This window comes from Leucoraja erinacea, chromosome 33 (assembly GCF_028641065.1).
Source record: "Leucoraja erinacea ecotype New England chromosome 33, Leri_hhj_1, whole genome shotgun sequence".
NCBI classification, from domain to species: Eukaryota; Metazoa; Chordata; class Chondrichthyes; order Rajiformes; family Rajidae; genus Leucoraja; species Leucoraja erinaceus.
The window spans coordinates 1,662,433-1,680,105 of record NC_073409.1 but is presented as its reverse complement, the minus strand read 5'-3'; the positions used below and the strand labels follow the sequence as shown (position 1 = coordinate 1,680,105).

The following is a 17,673-nucleotide window of genomic DNA, read 5'->3' as shown; positions in this document are numbered from 1 at the left end:
CACAGGTACGATAGGTAGGGACTTTTGGATGGGCGCAGGGAATGGAGGGATATGGATTTGTGCATAAGGGTTGGTCGTGGTATCATGTTCGGCACAGACATTGTGGGCTGAAGGGCCTGTTCCTGTGCTGTACTGTTCTGTGTTCTCTATACTGCAGCAGGGTCAGTGACTACGGGGAACAGTAACAAGTTCATCAAAGTAGCAAACAAAGTAGCAAACAATTATGACACAAGGGCAGGTGTGCAAATTGAGAAAGTGAGTTATGTTTCATCGGAGAGAGTGCGTGCAGTGTTTATTGCTTGTCTTCCATGTTACGTTGTGCTGGAGTGCACTACCTGATAGACTGGTGGGTCTGACTCAATAACAACTTGCTATTAGGGACTAAAAGATCTAAAAGTACTTATTTTATCTGTAGCGAAGTGTGAAGACGCACGCCTCCAGATTCAGAAACATCTTCCCAGCTTTTATCAGGCAACTGAACCGTCCTCTCACCAACTAGCGAGCGGTCCTGACCTCCCATCTACCTTACTGGAGACGCGTGGACTGTAGTTAATCAGATTGGAATCATGACAATAGTACACTAAATCTAACTAAAGCTAAAACATTTGCTCCAACTGCAACACTATATTCTGTACCTTCTATATCTTCTCTTTTACATTACCTGATGAACTGTATGGTATCATTTGCCTGGACAGGGACTCAATACACGATAACAACACAATACAAAGCAGCTTCAGTCATGTCAGCCTCTCGTGAACATTGGCCACTAATGGGCAGCCCAGTGGCGCAGCAGGTAGAGCTGCTGCCTCACAGCGCCAGAGACCCGGGATCGATCCTGACCTCTGGTGCTGTCTCTGTGGAGTTTGCACGTTCTCCCTGTGATCGCATAGGCTTCCTCCCACACTCCAAAGACGTGCGGTTTTGTAGGTTCATTGGCCTCCGTAAATTGATCTGAGTATACAGGGAGTGGATGAGAGAGTGGGATAACATCTACTTTAAAATAGCGGAGTCAGGGGATATGGGGAGGTCGGGAACAGGGTACTGATTGGGGATGATCAGCCATGCTCACATTGAATGGTGGTGCTGGCTCGAAGGGTCAAATGGCCGACTCCTGCACCTATGGTCTATTGTCTATTGTCTAACATAGAACTAGTGTGAATGGGTCACCCATCGATTGTCGATATGGGCCTGTTTTCATGCTGTATCTCAAAACTGAACAATGAAGATTTTCAAGTGGAGAGGAATTGTTTCTGAGCTGGCTGCATGTGTGGATATCTCTAGACTCCATGGGGAGGAGGCACAGTACTTATTCCCTATTATACATTCTATTTATAAGACGTGGAGGTCACGTATGTTACAAACATGGATGGAATGTGAATCATGCATTCAGCTTTGAATGTCTGGCCCTACTTGGTGAAGGAAGGGTTTGGGGAAGGAATAAAATGAAGTTAGTTGGTTAACAATAGATGGGTGGAATGTGAAAATGCATGGAGGAAAAAATAGATTGGTGAACTGTTCTTTGCGAGATGGGTGTTCTACAGAATCTAGCAGTGTTGCGCTCCTAATTTAAGGATTTATTTGATCTCTTGCTTGCACTCAGTTGATGTTACAGAGCTAAGCAGTGGCCATACCCAATCTCAGAAACAATGATGCTATTTTAAACGTCAGCTGCCTGCTTTAAAAATAGCCGCAGAATTGTGTGAGCCCTGCAGCTTGATTGCAGCTTCCATGGAGACGAGACTATTCATCCAAATGCTCAGTATCACGCAAAGATTCATGCGAAGGCTGCAGGAGGGAAAGATGTAATTCACCAAGGACACTTCCTTGAGTCATAGAGTGATACAGTGTGGAAACAGGCCCTTCGGCCCAACTTGCCCACACCGGCCAACAATGTCAAGTCAAGTTAAGTCAAGTTTATTTGTCACATACACATACGAGATGTGGCAATGCTCGCGGACTTTGTGCAAAAAGACAAACAACCAAACAAACTATAAACACAATCATAAACACACACATATTCTTTTACATATTAAATATTGGAAGGAAAAACATTCAGTAAAGTTAGTCCCTAGTGAGATAGGAGTTTACAGCCCGAATGGCCTCTGGGAAGAATGTCCCAGCTACACTAATAATAATAATAATAAATTTTATTTTTGGGCGCCTTTCAGACATCTCAAGGACACCTTACAGAGATTAACAGGAATAAAAAACATATAATCAGAATAAAATAAATAATAAAGACATCACGGAAACACAAATTAAAAACAGAATTCAGTCCAAAAACAAAAAATCAAAAACACAATGTGAAGAGAGAGCAGCGGCAGCTAAAGCGCGCCAGCGTCCACTCTCCCTTCACGGCAGCCATCTTGGACAAAGACTAACAGGATTAAGTAACAGACAAAAAATCATCCCCCCACAATGGATACCACTGTCGGGGGAAGGCACAATGTCCAGTCCCCAACCCCAAGTTCACCCAAAGTCAGGCCTATTGAGGCCACCGCAGTTGCCTCTACGGAGGCCCGATGTTCCTGGCCGTTCTCACCGGGTGGTCTTGCCCTGGCGTCGGGAGAGTCCCACCTGCCCGCGTTTGGTCCATATCCCTCCAAACCTGTCCTATCCATGTACCTGTCTAACTGTCTATTAAACAATGGGATAGTCTCAGCCTCAACTACCTCCTCCGGCAGCTTGTTCCATACACCTACCACCCCTTTGTGTGAAAAAGTTACCCCTCGGATCCCTATTAAATCTTTTCTCCTGCACCTTGAACCTATGTCCTCTGGTCCTCGATTCCCCTTGACTCATCACTTGAAAAAAAAAACATAACTTCAATGGAATCAGCCATTAATGCAAATACCTACGAAGGAACTGCAGAAGCTGTTTCGACCAAAGATAGACACAAAGTGCTGGAGTAACTCAGCGGGACAGGCAGCATCTCTGGAGGGAAGGAATGGGTGACGTTTCAGGTCGTGAAGGGTCTGAAGAATTGGTCTCGACCTGAAGCGTCACCCATTCCTTCTGTCCAGAGATGCTGCCTATCCCGCTGAGATACTCCAGCATTTTGTGTCTATCTTTAATGCAAGTGCGCCAGGCTGCAGATTGTACATTGGTCACTTTATTGATTGTAAATATTTATAAATGCGTGTGTGTGTGTGTCTCTCTTCAATAACCAGGCCCAGTTTTCTCACATGGGAGCATCCCTCCATTCCAGGACCCCGTACATGTACCGAGTACCAGAGGACACCCAGCTGGCCTTTCTAATAATAAACGGACTGTACTGCATCCTGCCGCAGCTACTTGCCCTGCGATGTGTCCACTGCCCTGAGTTTTTCCTTAAAAGGAAAGAAGACCCAAAGACCAAGTAAACCCTCGTTGTATTAAATATTTTATTTTTCTGCCCCAAATATGTATAATTTGCTAATTAAATGGATCGGCAGATTGAATATTAGTAAATTTACCAGTAGGGAAATTGTATTAGTGCCTTGTAAATGAAGTTAATTTTCTATTTTGCTATTAATACTGTTTTATTAACTAAATGTACTGTTGTGCAAAGTTGTAGATTTGTGTATTTAAGAACAATCAATACATAAGTGCCAAACACAATGCACTTATGCTTCTGCCAGTGATTTTAGCTGCAAAATGCAAAATGCTTATTCTGTGCAGCCTACTTCTTGTGTGTGGCGTGCACAGCCTAAAGTTGTTGGACAACTTGTTCTATTTGATCTTATTTCATTGTGCACGCTGGGTTGCTTGCATTTGTCGAAACAGGGCGGACCACGTGAAGGTTGCAATCTCCCACCCCTTCTGTGCAATAGAGTTAGTTGGCAAGTTTCAGTGAGGACTAGGGAATGTCAAGGCGAAGATAGACACAAAATGCTGGTGTAACTCAGCGGGACAGGCAGCATCTCTGGTGAGAAGGAATGGGTGACGTTTCGGGTCGAGACCACCAGCTCAATCAAGGACCAGTCTCACCCCGGTCACTCCCTCTTCTCCCCTCTCCCATCAGGCAAGAGGTGCAGAAGTTTGAAAACGCACACCTCCAGATTTAGAGACAGTTTCTTCCCAGCTGTTATCAGGCAACTGAACTGCCTTCTCCCCACAGCCCCTGACACCCGTACTAATTAAGTATCTGTCAATCGCTGCCTTAAAAATATCTACTAATGACCTTCACCACCGTCTGTGTATCCATAACAATCCCTTCATTCTTCTGAATCTCTGTCCAACAGTAGACTTTCACTGAATGTTGTACCTTTGATCCTGAATCTACAGTGGACGGCTTGATTGTAATCATATACAGTCTTTACTTTGACAGATTAATGGTGGGAATGTTCATGTGATAGGGGCAGAATTAGGCCATTTGGCCCATCAAGTCTACTCCGCCACTCAATCATGACTGGTCTATCTCATCCTCCTAACTCCATTCTCCTGCCTTCTCCCAATAACCCCTGACACCCTTAGTAAAGAAAAACCTGTCAAATCTCTGCTTTAAAAATACCCAATCAAGTTGCTGGCCATATTGGACGAGGGGATGTTCTGAAACCGTTGTGTATCCAGGAGATCTGGCAGTCGGCAGCTCGTCCTCAGGAACCACCTTAGTTTAGTTTCGTTTAGAGATACAGCGCAGAAACAGGCCCTTCGGCCCATCGAGCCCGTGCTAACACTATCCTATATACCAGGGACAATTCTTACTGAAGCCAATTAACCTACAAACCTGTTCGTCTTTAGAATAAGTGAGGAAACTGGAGCACCCAGTGTGGTCATAGGGAGAAACGTACAAACTGTGTGTGGACAGCACCCTTGGCCAGGATCGAACCCAGGAGGCTGGTGTTGTAAGGCAGCAACTCTACCGCTGCACCACTGTGCCACCTCTTCTGCAGAGATGATGGTAAAGACATATCTCAGGAATCCAGCATACAGAGGTTAAATAACCACCTGCTTCCTTCAGCCAGATGTGCTCCTCAATCTCTATCCGGCCCGTGATCAGACAGGAAGCTGCGATGAGTTGACGGTGGGTTCAAGGCCGGACTCCTGGGCAAGATTTTAATCGCTACTCTGGCAAAAAGATTTTGAGCTAACATTTCTGCATATCCTTATCCGGCTCATGTCAAATGTTGGGTTTTACAGCTGCAGTTACTGCAACATTAAAGACTGTTGTGTTTGTATATCAGTGTGAGGTTGAATTGTTGCCTTGTGATTGCTGGAGGTACTGCTACCTTAAGGTACAGTGTTACGCAGGTAACCACTCCACCATTCTATGTACCAGTATCAATTGCTTCAATAAACCCATGTGTTCCCCTGATGCTCCTGGTTTGTGAATTATATTGTACTCACAATGCAAATATACTGCACTGGCAATGGCAGATTCACACAGATGTTGCCAGGACTTAAAGGCCTGAGCTAAAGGTGGTTGGGTAGGCTAGGATGTTATTCCTTGGAGCGCAGGAGGATGAGGTGTGATCCTATAGAGGTGTATAAGATCGTGACTAATTGCATTTTCATTGCAAAAGGATTTGAGTATAGGAGCAGAGAGGTTCTACTGCAGTTGTACAGGGTCTTGGTGAGAGACACACCTGGAGTATTGCGTACAGTTTTGGTCTCCAAATCTGAGGAAGGACATTATTGCCATAGAGGGAGTGCAGAGACGGTTCACCAGACTGATTCCTGGGATGTCAGGACTGTCTTATGAAGAAAGACTGGATAGACTTGGTTTATACTCTCTAGAATTTAGAAGATTGAGAGGGGATCTTATAGAAACTTACAAAATTCTTATGGGGTTGGACAGGCTAGATGCAGGAAGATTGTTCCCGATGTTAGGGAAGTCCAGGACAAGGGGTCACAGCTTAAGGATAAAGGGGAAATCCTTTAAAACCGAGATGAGAAGAACTTTTTTCACACAGAGAGTGGTGAATCTCTGGAACTCTCTGCCACAGAGGGTAGTTGAGGCCAGTTCATTGGCTATATTTAAGAGGGAGTTAGATGTGGCCCTTGTGGCTAAGGGGATCAGGGGGTATGGAGAGAAGGCAGGTACGGGATACTGAGTTGGATGATCAGCCATGATCATATTGAATGGCGGTGCAGGCTCGAAGGGCCGAATGGCCTACTCCTGCACCTATTTTCTATGTTTCTATGTTTCTATCTAATTGCAGCATTTTCGTGACTAATTGCAGCATGGACGAGGTGGCTATATTAAAGTCTGGGATGCTTGGCTAAGATTTTGGTTTTAGGGAAATCTGGCCTCAACTCCTCACTCAATTCATGTCTACTGCATCATACAAGTTCTAATTTTGTCGACAAGTGTAAGATTTATTTCCAGCCTTGTTAAAGGATTTGGTCATCCAGCATTGAAAGGGTTAAATAAGCCAGCAATGCCATTTGATTTGTTGAGTAGATTTACAATGAGCTGTGATGAAAGGAGTAACTCAGTACAGTGTGTCATTCAGCTAAATCACCTATCCATGTTCTCCACAGATGCTGCCTGACCCGCTGAGTTACTCCAGCACTCTGTGTCCTTCAGCTCCCCCCTGTGGTTCAAAGGAACAGGGACAACGTACTTTTATAACGTGGTTTCAACATGAGACACCAAGTCACTACATGTGAATGTTACACCAAATTTGACTTTGTGCAACATATTATGGCAGTTGACTAAAAACTTATTGAAAAAGATAATATCTTGCACTGAATGCTGTGCTCTGTACCTTGATTGTAATCATATTTCCCTGACTGGATATCCGCAACAAAGAAGCCTTTCCCATGTTTCTCGGTATACGTGACAATAGTCAGCTCAACTGAACTAGGATGCAACGAGTGTATTTAAGGAATAGAGAGAAAGACAGAAGGAACGAGACTGTGACGTGGAGAGAGATATACAGCAAAACGCAGGCAGGTGGGGGACTAGTGTAGATGGGGCATGTCGGCCGGTGTGGGCAGGTTGGGCCGAAGGGCCTGTTTCCACGCTGTATCACTAGATGGGGCATGTTGGTCGGCATGGGCAAGTTGGGCCGAAGGGCCTGTTTCCACGCTGTATCACTCCATAACTCTGACCTAAGGCTGAGTCTTGGCCCAATGTTTCGAACATTTCTATCAGCTTTAAAATAAGTAACACCAACATACGTGTATTCCATTAATTTTATTCTACCAGACAGTCATTTCTGAACAGCAGTAGAACAGACATTTTTGTGTAAAGATACTAAATAAATGCTTAAAAAATCCCGTAAGACAGATGGCACACACAAGAATAAAACTAAGCTGAGTACAAGAAAAGAAAGTTTATTTTTCACATTTAAAGCAAGCATCAAAAATAAATATTGTATCCTCTCTCAGTAACAGAACAGCGAGGCATTTATAAGAATGAAGTACAGTAAAGGGTGGATGGGATTCTGCTCAGAACAATCCAGAAAGAGGGAGAATATAAAATACATGATTTTTTTTCGTTGTGGTTTACTGATGGGCATGTGAGCAAAAGTATAGTTGGTAGCACAATGATGGGAAGCTGCACAGACTGCTGATGCCAACTTTGACAAAAGGAATGATCATATGTAAAATGTCCAAGCTTGGACAGCTATCTCCTGCTCCTCCGACATTAGTGGTCTGAATTCAGATGATCGAAGTCTGCAAGGAAAGATTTAGACAGTTAAATACAAATGCTACAGATGAAACAAAAACCAAATATCCCCGAAACGCCCCTAACGTAGATATAGTGTGTAGGAACTGAAGACTGACACAAAATGCTGGAGTAACTCAGCGGCTCAGGCAGTATCTCCGGGGAAAAGGAATAGGTGACCTTTCGGGTCGAAACCCTTCTTTCGACCTGAAACGTCACCCATTCCTTCTCTCCAGAGAGCATGGCTGACTGGCTGAGTTACTCAATCATTTTGTGTTTATTGTAGATATGGTGTCAGGAGCAGAAAGGGCTGGACACACTCAACAGATCAAACAACACCTTTGGAAAGAGAAACAGGTATTGACCTTGGAATCTATAGTGCAATGGCAGACATCATTTCCGTTTGAAGAAGGGTCTCAACCCGAAACGTCACCCATTCCATCTCTCCAGAGATGCTGCCTGTCCCGCTGAGTTACTCCAGCATTTGTGTCTATCTGTGATGACAGACATATCAGACTTAACCTTCAGTAGTTCCTGAAACAGGGTTTTACCGTGTTTATATCGAAATGTCATCATCTGGAACTTATTTCCAGTGAGTTGATGCAATACTGCAAGCTGTGTGTCTAATCTCAACAGAAAGGGGTTGCACAATGGTGCAGTGGTAGAGGAGCTGCCTCACAGAGACACAGGTTCAACCCTTACTACAGGTGATGTCCGTGCAGGGTTTGCCCCTTCTCCCTGTGACAGCATGGATTTTCTCCGTGTGCTCCAACACTCCAAAGACATGTAGGTTTGTAGGTTAATTGGCATGGGAAAATTGTAAAAATTGTCGCTAGTGTGTGTAGGATAGTGCGAATGTGAAGAGGTTGCTGTTCGGTTCGGACTTGGTGGGCCGAAGGGCCTGTTTCTACACTGTATCTCTAAAGTAAATGAACTAAACTAAAGCAACAAGGTTCACCGTACCACTGAAGAGAGCTCTGGGCCCCCTTATTGGTAGGAAGTTCATCTCTCTTGGATAACAAGGACTTAATATAAATAGAAATGAATGAAACAAAAAGTTGGCTCTGAATTATCAACGGTTTTTAACATTAAACAAACTGTTACGTATTAGTACATCACCAGTATAGTCCAGCTGGGACATTTCCCTATTCTATAAACGCTGTCAATATTTATTTGAAGGAGAAAGTTCAAACAGATTATAATGTATCCCCCCCCAGACTGGTCCCAAACCTCCACCAAACATTGAATAAATCTCTAAACTATAAAACATTTGTCAGGTCCTGACATCAATTCATAATTGTGTCATTCTTTGATGGTCTGAATGTGAAGGATAAATAAACAAACTAAATTAAATATCTTTCTTTGGTGTGCGTGGTGCATTTTGTTCTTTTGAGTTTATTCCCATTTATCTACTTTCTTTTCTCTGTGTCATCATTGTTTTCAGAAAGTTACTCCTTCAGTGGTATAGATAGAGTGGTCAGAATCATTTAAGGTGAGAGAGGAGATGTGGGGGGCTTGTTACTTTGACACGTTGGATGTCTGGATCATGTTGTCGGGGTGGTGGTTGAAACAGAGATGTTTGTGGCATTTAAAGGACTTTTGGAGAAGCTGATCTGAGGAAAGACATTCTTGCCATGGAGGGAGTACAGAGAAGGTTCACCAGACTGATTCCTGGGATGTCAAGACTTTCATATGAAGAAAGACTGGATAGACTTGGTTTATACTCACTAGAATTTAGAAGATCTTATAGAAACTTACAAAATTCTTAAGGGGTTGGACAGGCTAGATGCAGGAAGATTATTCCCGATGTTGGGGAAGTCAAGTACTAGGGGTCACAGTTTAAGGATAAGAGGGAAATCTTTTAGGACCGAGATGAGAAAATCATTTTTTACACAGAGAGTGGTGAATCTGTGGAATTCTCTGCCACAGAAGGTAGTTGAGGCCAGTTCATTGGCTATATTTAAGCGGGAGTTAGATGTGGCCCTTCTGGGTAAAGGGATCAGGGGGTATGGAGAGAAGGCAGGTATGGGATACTGAGTTGGATGATCAGCCATGATCATATTGAATGGCAGTTGCAGGCTCGAAGGGCTGAATGGCCTACTCCTGCACCTATTTTACATGTTTCTATGTTTCACATGGGTATGCAGGAAATGGTGGGACAGGGGTCATGTGCAGGTAAATATATATCCACGTTATATATGCATGTATCTGTACACTGTGAATGGCTCGATTGTAATCATGAAGCTGGTTAGCACGCAACTAAAACCTTTCACCGTACACGTGACAATTAGTGATGACCTTGGCATCATGCTTGGCACAGACATTGTGGGCTGAAGGGCCTGTTCTTGTGCTGTACTGTTATATGTTCCTTCGTGCTAGCACAAATTAACATGCAATCTAAAGCCTTAAATTAAACAAGTTAAACAGTTTCGGTTTGAAGAAGGGTCTCGACCGGAAACGCCACCCATTCCTTCTCTCCAGAGATGCTGCCTGTCCCGCTGAGTTACTCCAGCTTTTTGTGTCTACCTTTTCTCAATCATTCCTCTGGTGCAGCCGGGAGGATATTTTGTAAATAGGTGCAAGTGAGAACATCTACAATGTCCTTGTGTCAGTGGATATTTTTAAGACAGAGGTAGACAAATTCTTGATTAGAACGGACGTCAAGGGTTATGGAGAGAAGGCAGGAAAATGGGATTAGGAGGCAGAGATCAGCCATAATTGAATGGCAGCGTAGACTTGATGGGCCGAACGGCCTAATTCTACTACGAGAAACTGTGAACTTGTGGCGTTTGTGTTACCTCTTCGTTCATCTGCTGGTATTCAGCAGCATTCTTTGCATCCCCATCCGCTTCCCCTGTTTCCGAGCCACTCTTGTCCTCTTCCTCCTTCACGTCCTGGTCACCCTCGTCTTTTCCCTCTTGCTCAGCCGACTTCCGAAGCTGCTTCACTGACTTCTGGGAAACACAATCGCAGCGACACAGGAGATGAGCGGAGCAGAGAGGTCATTTATCCCACCCGCAACTGTGGAGATGCATCAATGCTTTGATGATCAGTACGGGGAGAAGGCGGGATAATGGGGTTGAATGACTTTGCTTGGTGAAATATATTATATATAAATAATACGAGGATGTTGCCAGGACTAGAGGGTGTGAGCTACAGGGAGAGGTTGGGTTGGCTGGGTCTCTATTCCATGGAGCACAGGAGGATGAGGGGAGATCTTATAGAGGTGTATAAAATCATGAGAGGAATAGATCGGGTAGATGCACAGAGTCTCTTGACCAGAGTAGGGGAATCGAGGACCAGAGGACATAGGTTCAATGTGAAGGGGAAAAGATTTAATAGGAATCTGAGGGGTAACTTTTTAACACAGAGGGGGGTGGGTGTATGGAACAAGCTGCCAGAGGAGGTAGTTGAGGCTGGGACTATCCCATCGGTTAAGAAACAGTTAGACAGGTACATGGATAGGACAGGTTTGGAGGGATATGGATCATGCGCAGGCAAGTGGGACTAGTGTAGCTGGGACATGTTGGCTGGTGCGGGTATGTTATGCCAAAGGGCCTGTTTCCACACTGTATCACTACATGACTCTAATACACATGTACAATATATATTTATTTATATATATTTTTCTATATGTATATGTAAATATGGATGTGTGTATATACACATACACACACACACACATATATATATATATATTATATATATACAATATCAATAATAACCAATAACACCATAATTAACAAAAAGGTACACACACACGTATGTATCTCAATCTATTTCTCTTTAATAGTTTAATCAACTATTAAAGGCACACGTGTCTTTCAATATTTCTATCATACAAAAATCTGTAAAAACTTAAAATTGAAGCAGATAATGAAAAAAAAATTACGAAGTTTGTGCTTTCTCCACTCCAGTTTCCTCCCACATTCCAAGGACATTCAAGTTGGTAGGTTAATTGGTTTTGGTAAAAATTATACGTAAAATGTGTGTGTGTGTGTGTGTGTGTGTGTGTGTGTGTGTGTGTGTGTGTGTGTGTGTGTGTGTGTGTGTGTGTGTGTGTGTGTGTGTGTGTGTGTACTGTTAATATACAGGGGTACTGTTAATATACAGGGGTCATTTAGAGATACAGTATGGAATCAGTGGGCCAAAAGGCCTGTTTCCGCACTGTATTTCTAAACTAAATTAAAATGATTAAGAATAGATTAATGAATAAATTCCAAAACATATATCATTACAAAAAACAAACTTAATATGAGGTGTTAAAGAGAATCATCTTATCTATCCTTAAATTTTTATTGAAATTAATAAGGTTTGGGATGTGGTGATTTTCCGGTATAAAAGGGGGAATTTGAGAAGCAGTGAGCTTGTTGGTCGATGTGGAGCCCAGTGCAGAGTGAACCATCTGATGTTCAGAATCTGTCCGTAAGCCCTTGATTTCTGCATTTGACAAGGAATGCATTGAAATGACCAAAGGGTGACTATTCCTTGCGGGAATGCTGGAACTAAGCCAGTGTGATCCAGCCAGTGTTTGTATCTCGGGAAAACATATTCTTTCCTTTTGTTCTTTGAGATTTACACATTAAACGTTGCAAGTGACCATTTTGAATCTGCTGCAAAGTGAGCTCAAAATGTCTGCTGATTTCTGTTTATGATGTTTACCATTATGCTGCAAGCTTTGTGTCCTGTACAGTGAATCGAGACACAAGCTTCAGTTCACGTCAAGCACAGTCGGTTTATAAATAATAATAGCTGCCCACACTGCTGCACACAACATGGTCTCTCGAAAGATTTGATCATTTGCTGGTTTATTCACCCGTCCAGAGTCTGTGGACAAAGAGGTTGCTTGATGGTATTATACTGAGAGTGCCAGCAGGTGGCAGCACCACTGTGCATCTTCATTGTAAACCATGACCTAGTGTTTCCTGAGAGAAACAAAATTGGAATCACAGCTCCTCAACTCAATCTGTTTATTGCCTGAAAATTACTGGACAAGATGATGATGGGGCACGTCAGGAATTTAGTGAATTACAGAATCTACCTCCAAATACGGTTCACAGGCTGGGAGAGAGGGGGGGAGGGGGGGGGAGAGAGGGGGAGAGAGGCGGAGAGGGGGGAGAGACAGAGGGGGAGGGGAGGGGGAGGGAGGAGAGGAGAGAGACAGAGAGGGGAGGGAGAGAGGGGAGAGGGGAGAGGGGGGGGGGAGAGAGGGGGGGGGAGAGGGGGGAGGGAGAGGGGGGGAGGGAAGGAGGGCAGGGGAGAGCGGGCAGCGCGGGAAGTGGAGAGGGGGAGAGAGGGGGGGAGGGGGGAGGGAGAGAGAGAGGGGAGAGACAGAGAGGGAGAGGGGCAGAGAGAGAGAGAGAGAGGAGTGTGTGAGAGAGAGAGAGAGAGGGGGAGGGAGGGAGTGAGAGAGAGAGGGGAGAGAGAGGGAGGAAGAGAGAGGGGGGGAGAGAGAGAGGGGAGTAGGGAGGAGAGGGGGGGGGGGGAGAGGGAGAGAGAGGGGAAGGGGGAGAGTGTTAAAGCTGCAATAAATAGAGATCTCAAACAGCAAGAAAGCATGAAATTTAAAAAAATGTTTCACTCTCATATACATTTATTATTTCCTAAATAGGTATTGTTATTGGGTAAGTTTGAAGAAGGGTCCCGACCAAAGCACCACCTATCCATGTCCTCCATATATGCTGCCTGACCCGCTGAGTTACTCCAGCACTCTGTGTCTTTTTTCTGCAGTTCCTTGTTTCTACATATGTGGTTTATTGTCAAGCCTACCGAGATACAGCGAAAAACTTTATTTGTGTGTTATCCAGTCAAATCATTCTACACACGTCATGTATGAGTCAAGCCACAAATGCAACAGGGTGGCACGGTGGCGCAGCGGTAGAGTTGCTGCCTCACAGCGCGGGAAACCTGGGTTTGATCCTGACTACGGGTGCTGCCTGTATGGAGTTTGTACGTTCTCCCCGTGACTTGCGTGGGTTTCCTCCGGGTGCTCCGGTTTCCTCCCACACTCCAAAGACATGCAGGTTTGTAGGTTAATTGGCTTGGTAAAATTGTAAAATTGTCAATAGTGTGTGCAGGGCAGTGTTAGTGTGCGGGGATCACAGGTCAGCGCAGACTCGATGGGCCGAAAGGCCTGTTTTCGCTCTGTATCTCCGAACTAAAACACATAGTGCAAAGAGAAACACATCTTTACACATCTATCGTAGAAACTCAGCGGGTGAGGCAGCATCTATGGACCGAAGGAATAGGCGACGTTTCGGGTCTCGATAGACGTTGCCTCACCCGTTGTTGAGTTTCTCCAGCATTTTTGTCTACCTTCCATTTTTCCAGCATCTGCAGTTCTTTCTTACACTTTACAGATCTATTGAAATGCCCATTCACTACTATTCCAAACTTTATGAACATCTGCAGGAATGAAGAGTGGTTTCACAGCTGGATAGATGAACAGAAGATGGTACTGGCTTGAATGTGTTGCTTTGCTATAAATACTCTGATTTGGACACAAAATGCAGGAGTAACTCAGCGGGACAGGCAACGTCTCTGAAGGAGGGTTCCAACCCGAAATGTCACCTATTCTTTTTCTCTAGAGATGCTGCCTGCCCCGCCGAGTTACTCCAGCACTTTGTATCTATCTTCGGTATAAACCAGCATCTGCAGTTCCTTCCTACACAAATATTCAGACTTATCCGGAGACACATCAAATAAAAAAACCCACAACAGCGTTATTTAGGAAACACTGCATGACACTGGGCAAGGCGATACTGGAGACCAAATACTTTTCAAACTCAGCACTTAAAATGGAGAGGAATTTAAAATGAGGTGATGAACTATTGTTGCAAGAACAGGAATTCTGAAGGCGACTCGGACAGCAATAAAGGGAATAAATGGAGAAATGCAAATGGCGACAGATTTTAAAAGGACCTTAGGATTTGCTGTCATGCTTTGACAGACTGATATCACCCCAACAGTAGATTAAATAAAACTTCAATTAAGTTGTTCCAAAGGTTTAGCACAAAACCATTTAAATATTAAATATTCCGGATGGGATCAATTTTTGAACATTCGTTCCATGCAATTCTCTTGCAAGCAGAATGTAATCTTACGCAGGCTTTCAACAGAAAATATTCAGACATTGTACTTGCTGCTATCATTAGAGAACATGGAAATTCACGCTCAATTTGTTTTACCTTAAGAGCAGCTTTTTTCCGTTTGGAGCCTGCTTTTTCATTTTTGCTCTTGGCCTTCCCTTCCTCATCCATTATCTCTGCCCCTTCACCATCACTGCTGGCATCTGCGGTGTTCCCCCCTTCCCCTTCCGTCTCCGAAGAGCTCTGCTGTTGCATCGCCTGAAACAAAACACGCAACAGGGTAGCAGAAAAATCACACACGCTCGCAAAATGAGCAGCAGCAAAAATGAAACCACCCATTCAGGGTTGAATAGGAATCAATATGGTCACATGTGGCTGGGTGGGAGATTGCAACCTTCACCTGGTCCGTCCTGTTTCGACGAATGCAATCAACCTGGCGTGCACAATTAAGTAAGATCAAACAGAACAGGTTGTCCTAAAACTTTAGGCTGTGCACACCATATGCAAGAAGAAGAAGTCACATGCGGTAAGTCACAGTGAGATGCTTTGATTGCACACCTTGCCATGGATGCAATTAGGTCCCTGTTGCTCTCCCCACCCCACACCCCCCCCCCCCTCCCCCCCGTCACCATGGTTAAATGTGAACCTCAGAAATCTATGCTAAATTTAAAACTAAAATTTAGTGCTTTTTCACTCCTGACATTTCGGATCGGGATTGATAAAGTCTGAAGAAAGGTCCCAAACCCGGGACATTGCCTGGTCAATCCCTCCACAGATGCTGCATGACCCGCTGTGTTCTTCCAGCACTTTGCTCAAGATTGCAGCATCTGCATAACTGCAGCAACGTTGGGATAGTCCCTGCCTCAACTAACTCCTCCGGCAGCTCGTTCCATACACCCAGCACCCTTTGTGTAAAAAAGTTACCCCTCAGATTCCCCATTACATTTTTTCCCCTTCACCTTGAACCTATGTCCTCTGGTTCTTGATTCCCCTACTCTGGGCAAGAGACTCTGTGCATCTCCCCGATCTAGTCCTAATGACAAACCCAGAGCACAAAAATAGAAGCACAATGTAAATAAACAGTGTGCTTCCTATAGAGGAGCATGATTGAAGACAGGAAATACAGGCGGAAAACCCGGTAGGGAATTAATTCTGTCAAAGAAAATATTTACAACTTCTATAATTTAAATGCAAAATGCTTCACAATAAAAAAAGTCTAATTTCAGTAGCAGCAAGTTATATTGAGTTGCAGAAATAATTAGTTTCAATAGTTGCAATCAACCTGATAATAGAGAATAAACCCCTGCAGGTAATATGGAGACAGGAGGAACTGCAGATGCTGGAATCTTGAGCAAAATACAGAGTGCTGGAGGAACCCAACAGTCAGGGGAGGAAAATGGACAATGGCATTTTGGATTGGGTCAACCCTCCACAGATGCTGCCTGACCTGCTGAGTTGCTCCAGCACGTTGTGCCTGGCTCCAGATTCCAGCAACTGCAGTTCCTCATGCCTCTAGTTTCAGGTTTACGTTATTTTACCAAGAGCATGTATTTGTAGGAAAGAACTGCAGATGCTGGTTTAAATCATAGGTAGACACAAGATTCCTCCAGCACTTTGTGTCTACTGTAGTTACTGCGTCCTGCAGCAGTTTGCTTATTGCCACAGGTTCAATAGATGTATTAAAATGAGTTTACCTTTATACTAATTAAGGGGCCAACAAAAGTGAACCTGGATATTAGGGAAGAAGCCTGCTAGATTTTGGATCTTTCAGTACTGTATTCTTGAGATTAGTTTGGAGACACAGCACCGAAACAGGCCCTTGTCCCCCCACCCCCTCCCCCTCAATCCTACACACTAGGGACAATTTACAGAAGCCAATTAACCTACAAACCTGCACATCATTAGAATGAGGGAGGAAACCGGAGAACCTGGGGCAAACCCACGCAGGTCACGGGAGAACGTACAAACTCCGTACAGACAGCACCCGTAGTCAGGAACAAACCCGGGTCTCTGGCGCTGTGAGGCAGCAACTCTACCGCTGTGCCAATTTGCCCATTTAAAGTGCCACCCTACTGTATTCTAGATTCTGAAAATGATCAAATCTTGCTTCACCAAAAACCCATGGCCCAAAATAATCTGATTTATGTGTGAAGGTGTATGCCTACAGTTGCTATGGTTAAAACTCTTGAGAGGCCAGGTAAAGAGATTTTCGAGAACTTGTGAAGTGGAACTAGATAATACAATTGGAAGATGTTACAAATGTTTCAAAGAACTGATTTTAGACGACCATGCTTCCCGGGGGTGAGTCAGCAGTGTTTGAGGCTGATAATTGACGGAAAATTGCCTTTCATTACAATTAATGCATTCATAAAATCCCCAAGAAAGCAGATGAAATAGTCTCTTGGCAAAAGAGTAAAGGAACCACAGGTGCGATGGCAAGGAATCAAAAAATCTGATTAAATGCTATGAATAAATTTATATGAGAAAATAAAAACCAATGAACAATAGTTCAGTTTCGTTTAGTGTTGAGATACAGCACGGAAACAGGCCCTTCGGCCCACCGAGTCCGTGCCGACCAGCGATCCCCCCAGCACTAACCTACACACACTAGGGACAATTTACAATCTTTTTTTTACTGAAGCCAATGAATCTACAAAAATGTATGCTTTTGGAGTGTGGGAGGAAACCGGAGCACCCGGGGAAAACCCACGCAGTTCACAGGGAGAACGTACAAACTCTGTACAGACAGCGTCTGTAGTCAGTATCGAACCCGGGTCTCTGGTGCTGTAAGGCAGCAACTCTACCGCTGCGCCACCGTGCCGCCCAATAGCTGAGACGATAATAAATATTGCAGAATGATACAACAGGGACGTACACTTTTGAAGAAGGTAAAACAGCAACTTAAAAACAAATGTTACCATTTGCTGAAAAGGGTAAAAATACTGAAATGCTAAAATTGTGTCCACAAATCAGGAAGAGCAAATGTTC

The 17,673-nt window shown here is 44.1% G+C and overlaps 2 protein-coding genes across 5 annotated transcripts in view; one reads left to right on the top strand and one right to left on the bottom strand.

Annotated features, from left to right (window-relative positions):
• Positions 1 to 5,296, top strand: part of LOC129712537 (transmembrane 6 superfamily member 1-like) — a 45,981-nt gene extending 40,685 nt beyond the window's left edge. For 2 of the 4 annotated variants that reach the window (XM_055661016.1, XM_055661017.1), the window contains one exon: positions 3,171 to 4,564. In XM_055661016.1, the coding sequence (XP_055516991.1) occupies positions 3,171 to 3,362 (192 nt within the window). In that variant the 3' untranslated portion in view covers positions 3,363 to 4,564. Of the gene's footprint in view, positions 1 to 3,170; positions 4,565 to 4,942 lie in introns of those variants that run through there. The other 2 variants (XM_055661019.1, XM_055661018.1) reach the window with 2 other exon arrangements.
• A 1,812-nt stretch (positions 5,297 to 7,108) lies between these two features.
• Positions 7,109 to 17,673, bottom strand: part of LOC129712536 (hepatoma-derived growth factor-related protein 3-like) — a 37,784-nt gene continuing 27,219 nt past the window's right edge. The window contains exons 4-6 of the mRNA XM_055661015.1: positions 14,785 to 14,943; positions 10,396 to 10,551; positions 7,109 to 7,605 (exon numbers count right to left, since the gene is read on the bottom strand). Coding sequence (XP_055516990.1) covers positions 7,591 to 7,605; positions 10,396 to 10,551; positions 14,785 to 14,943 — 330 coding nt within the window. The 3' untranslated portion in view covers positions 7,109 to 7,590. The remainder of the gene's footprint in view (positions 7,606 to 10,395; positions 10,552 to 14,784; positions 14,944 to 17,673) is intronic.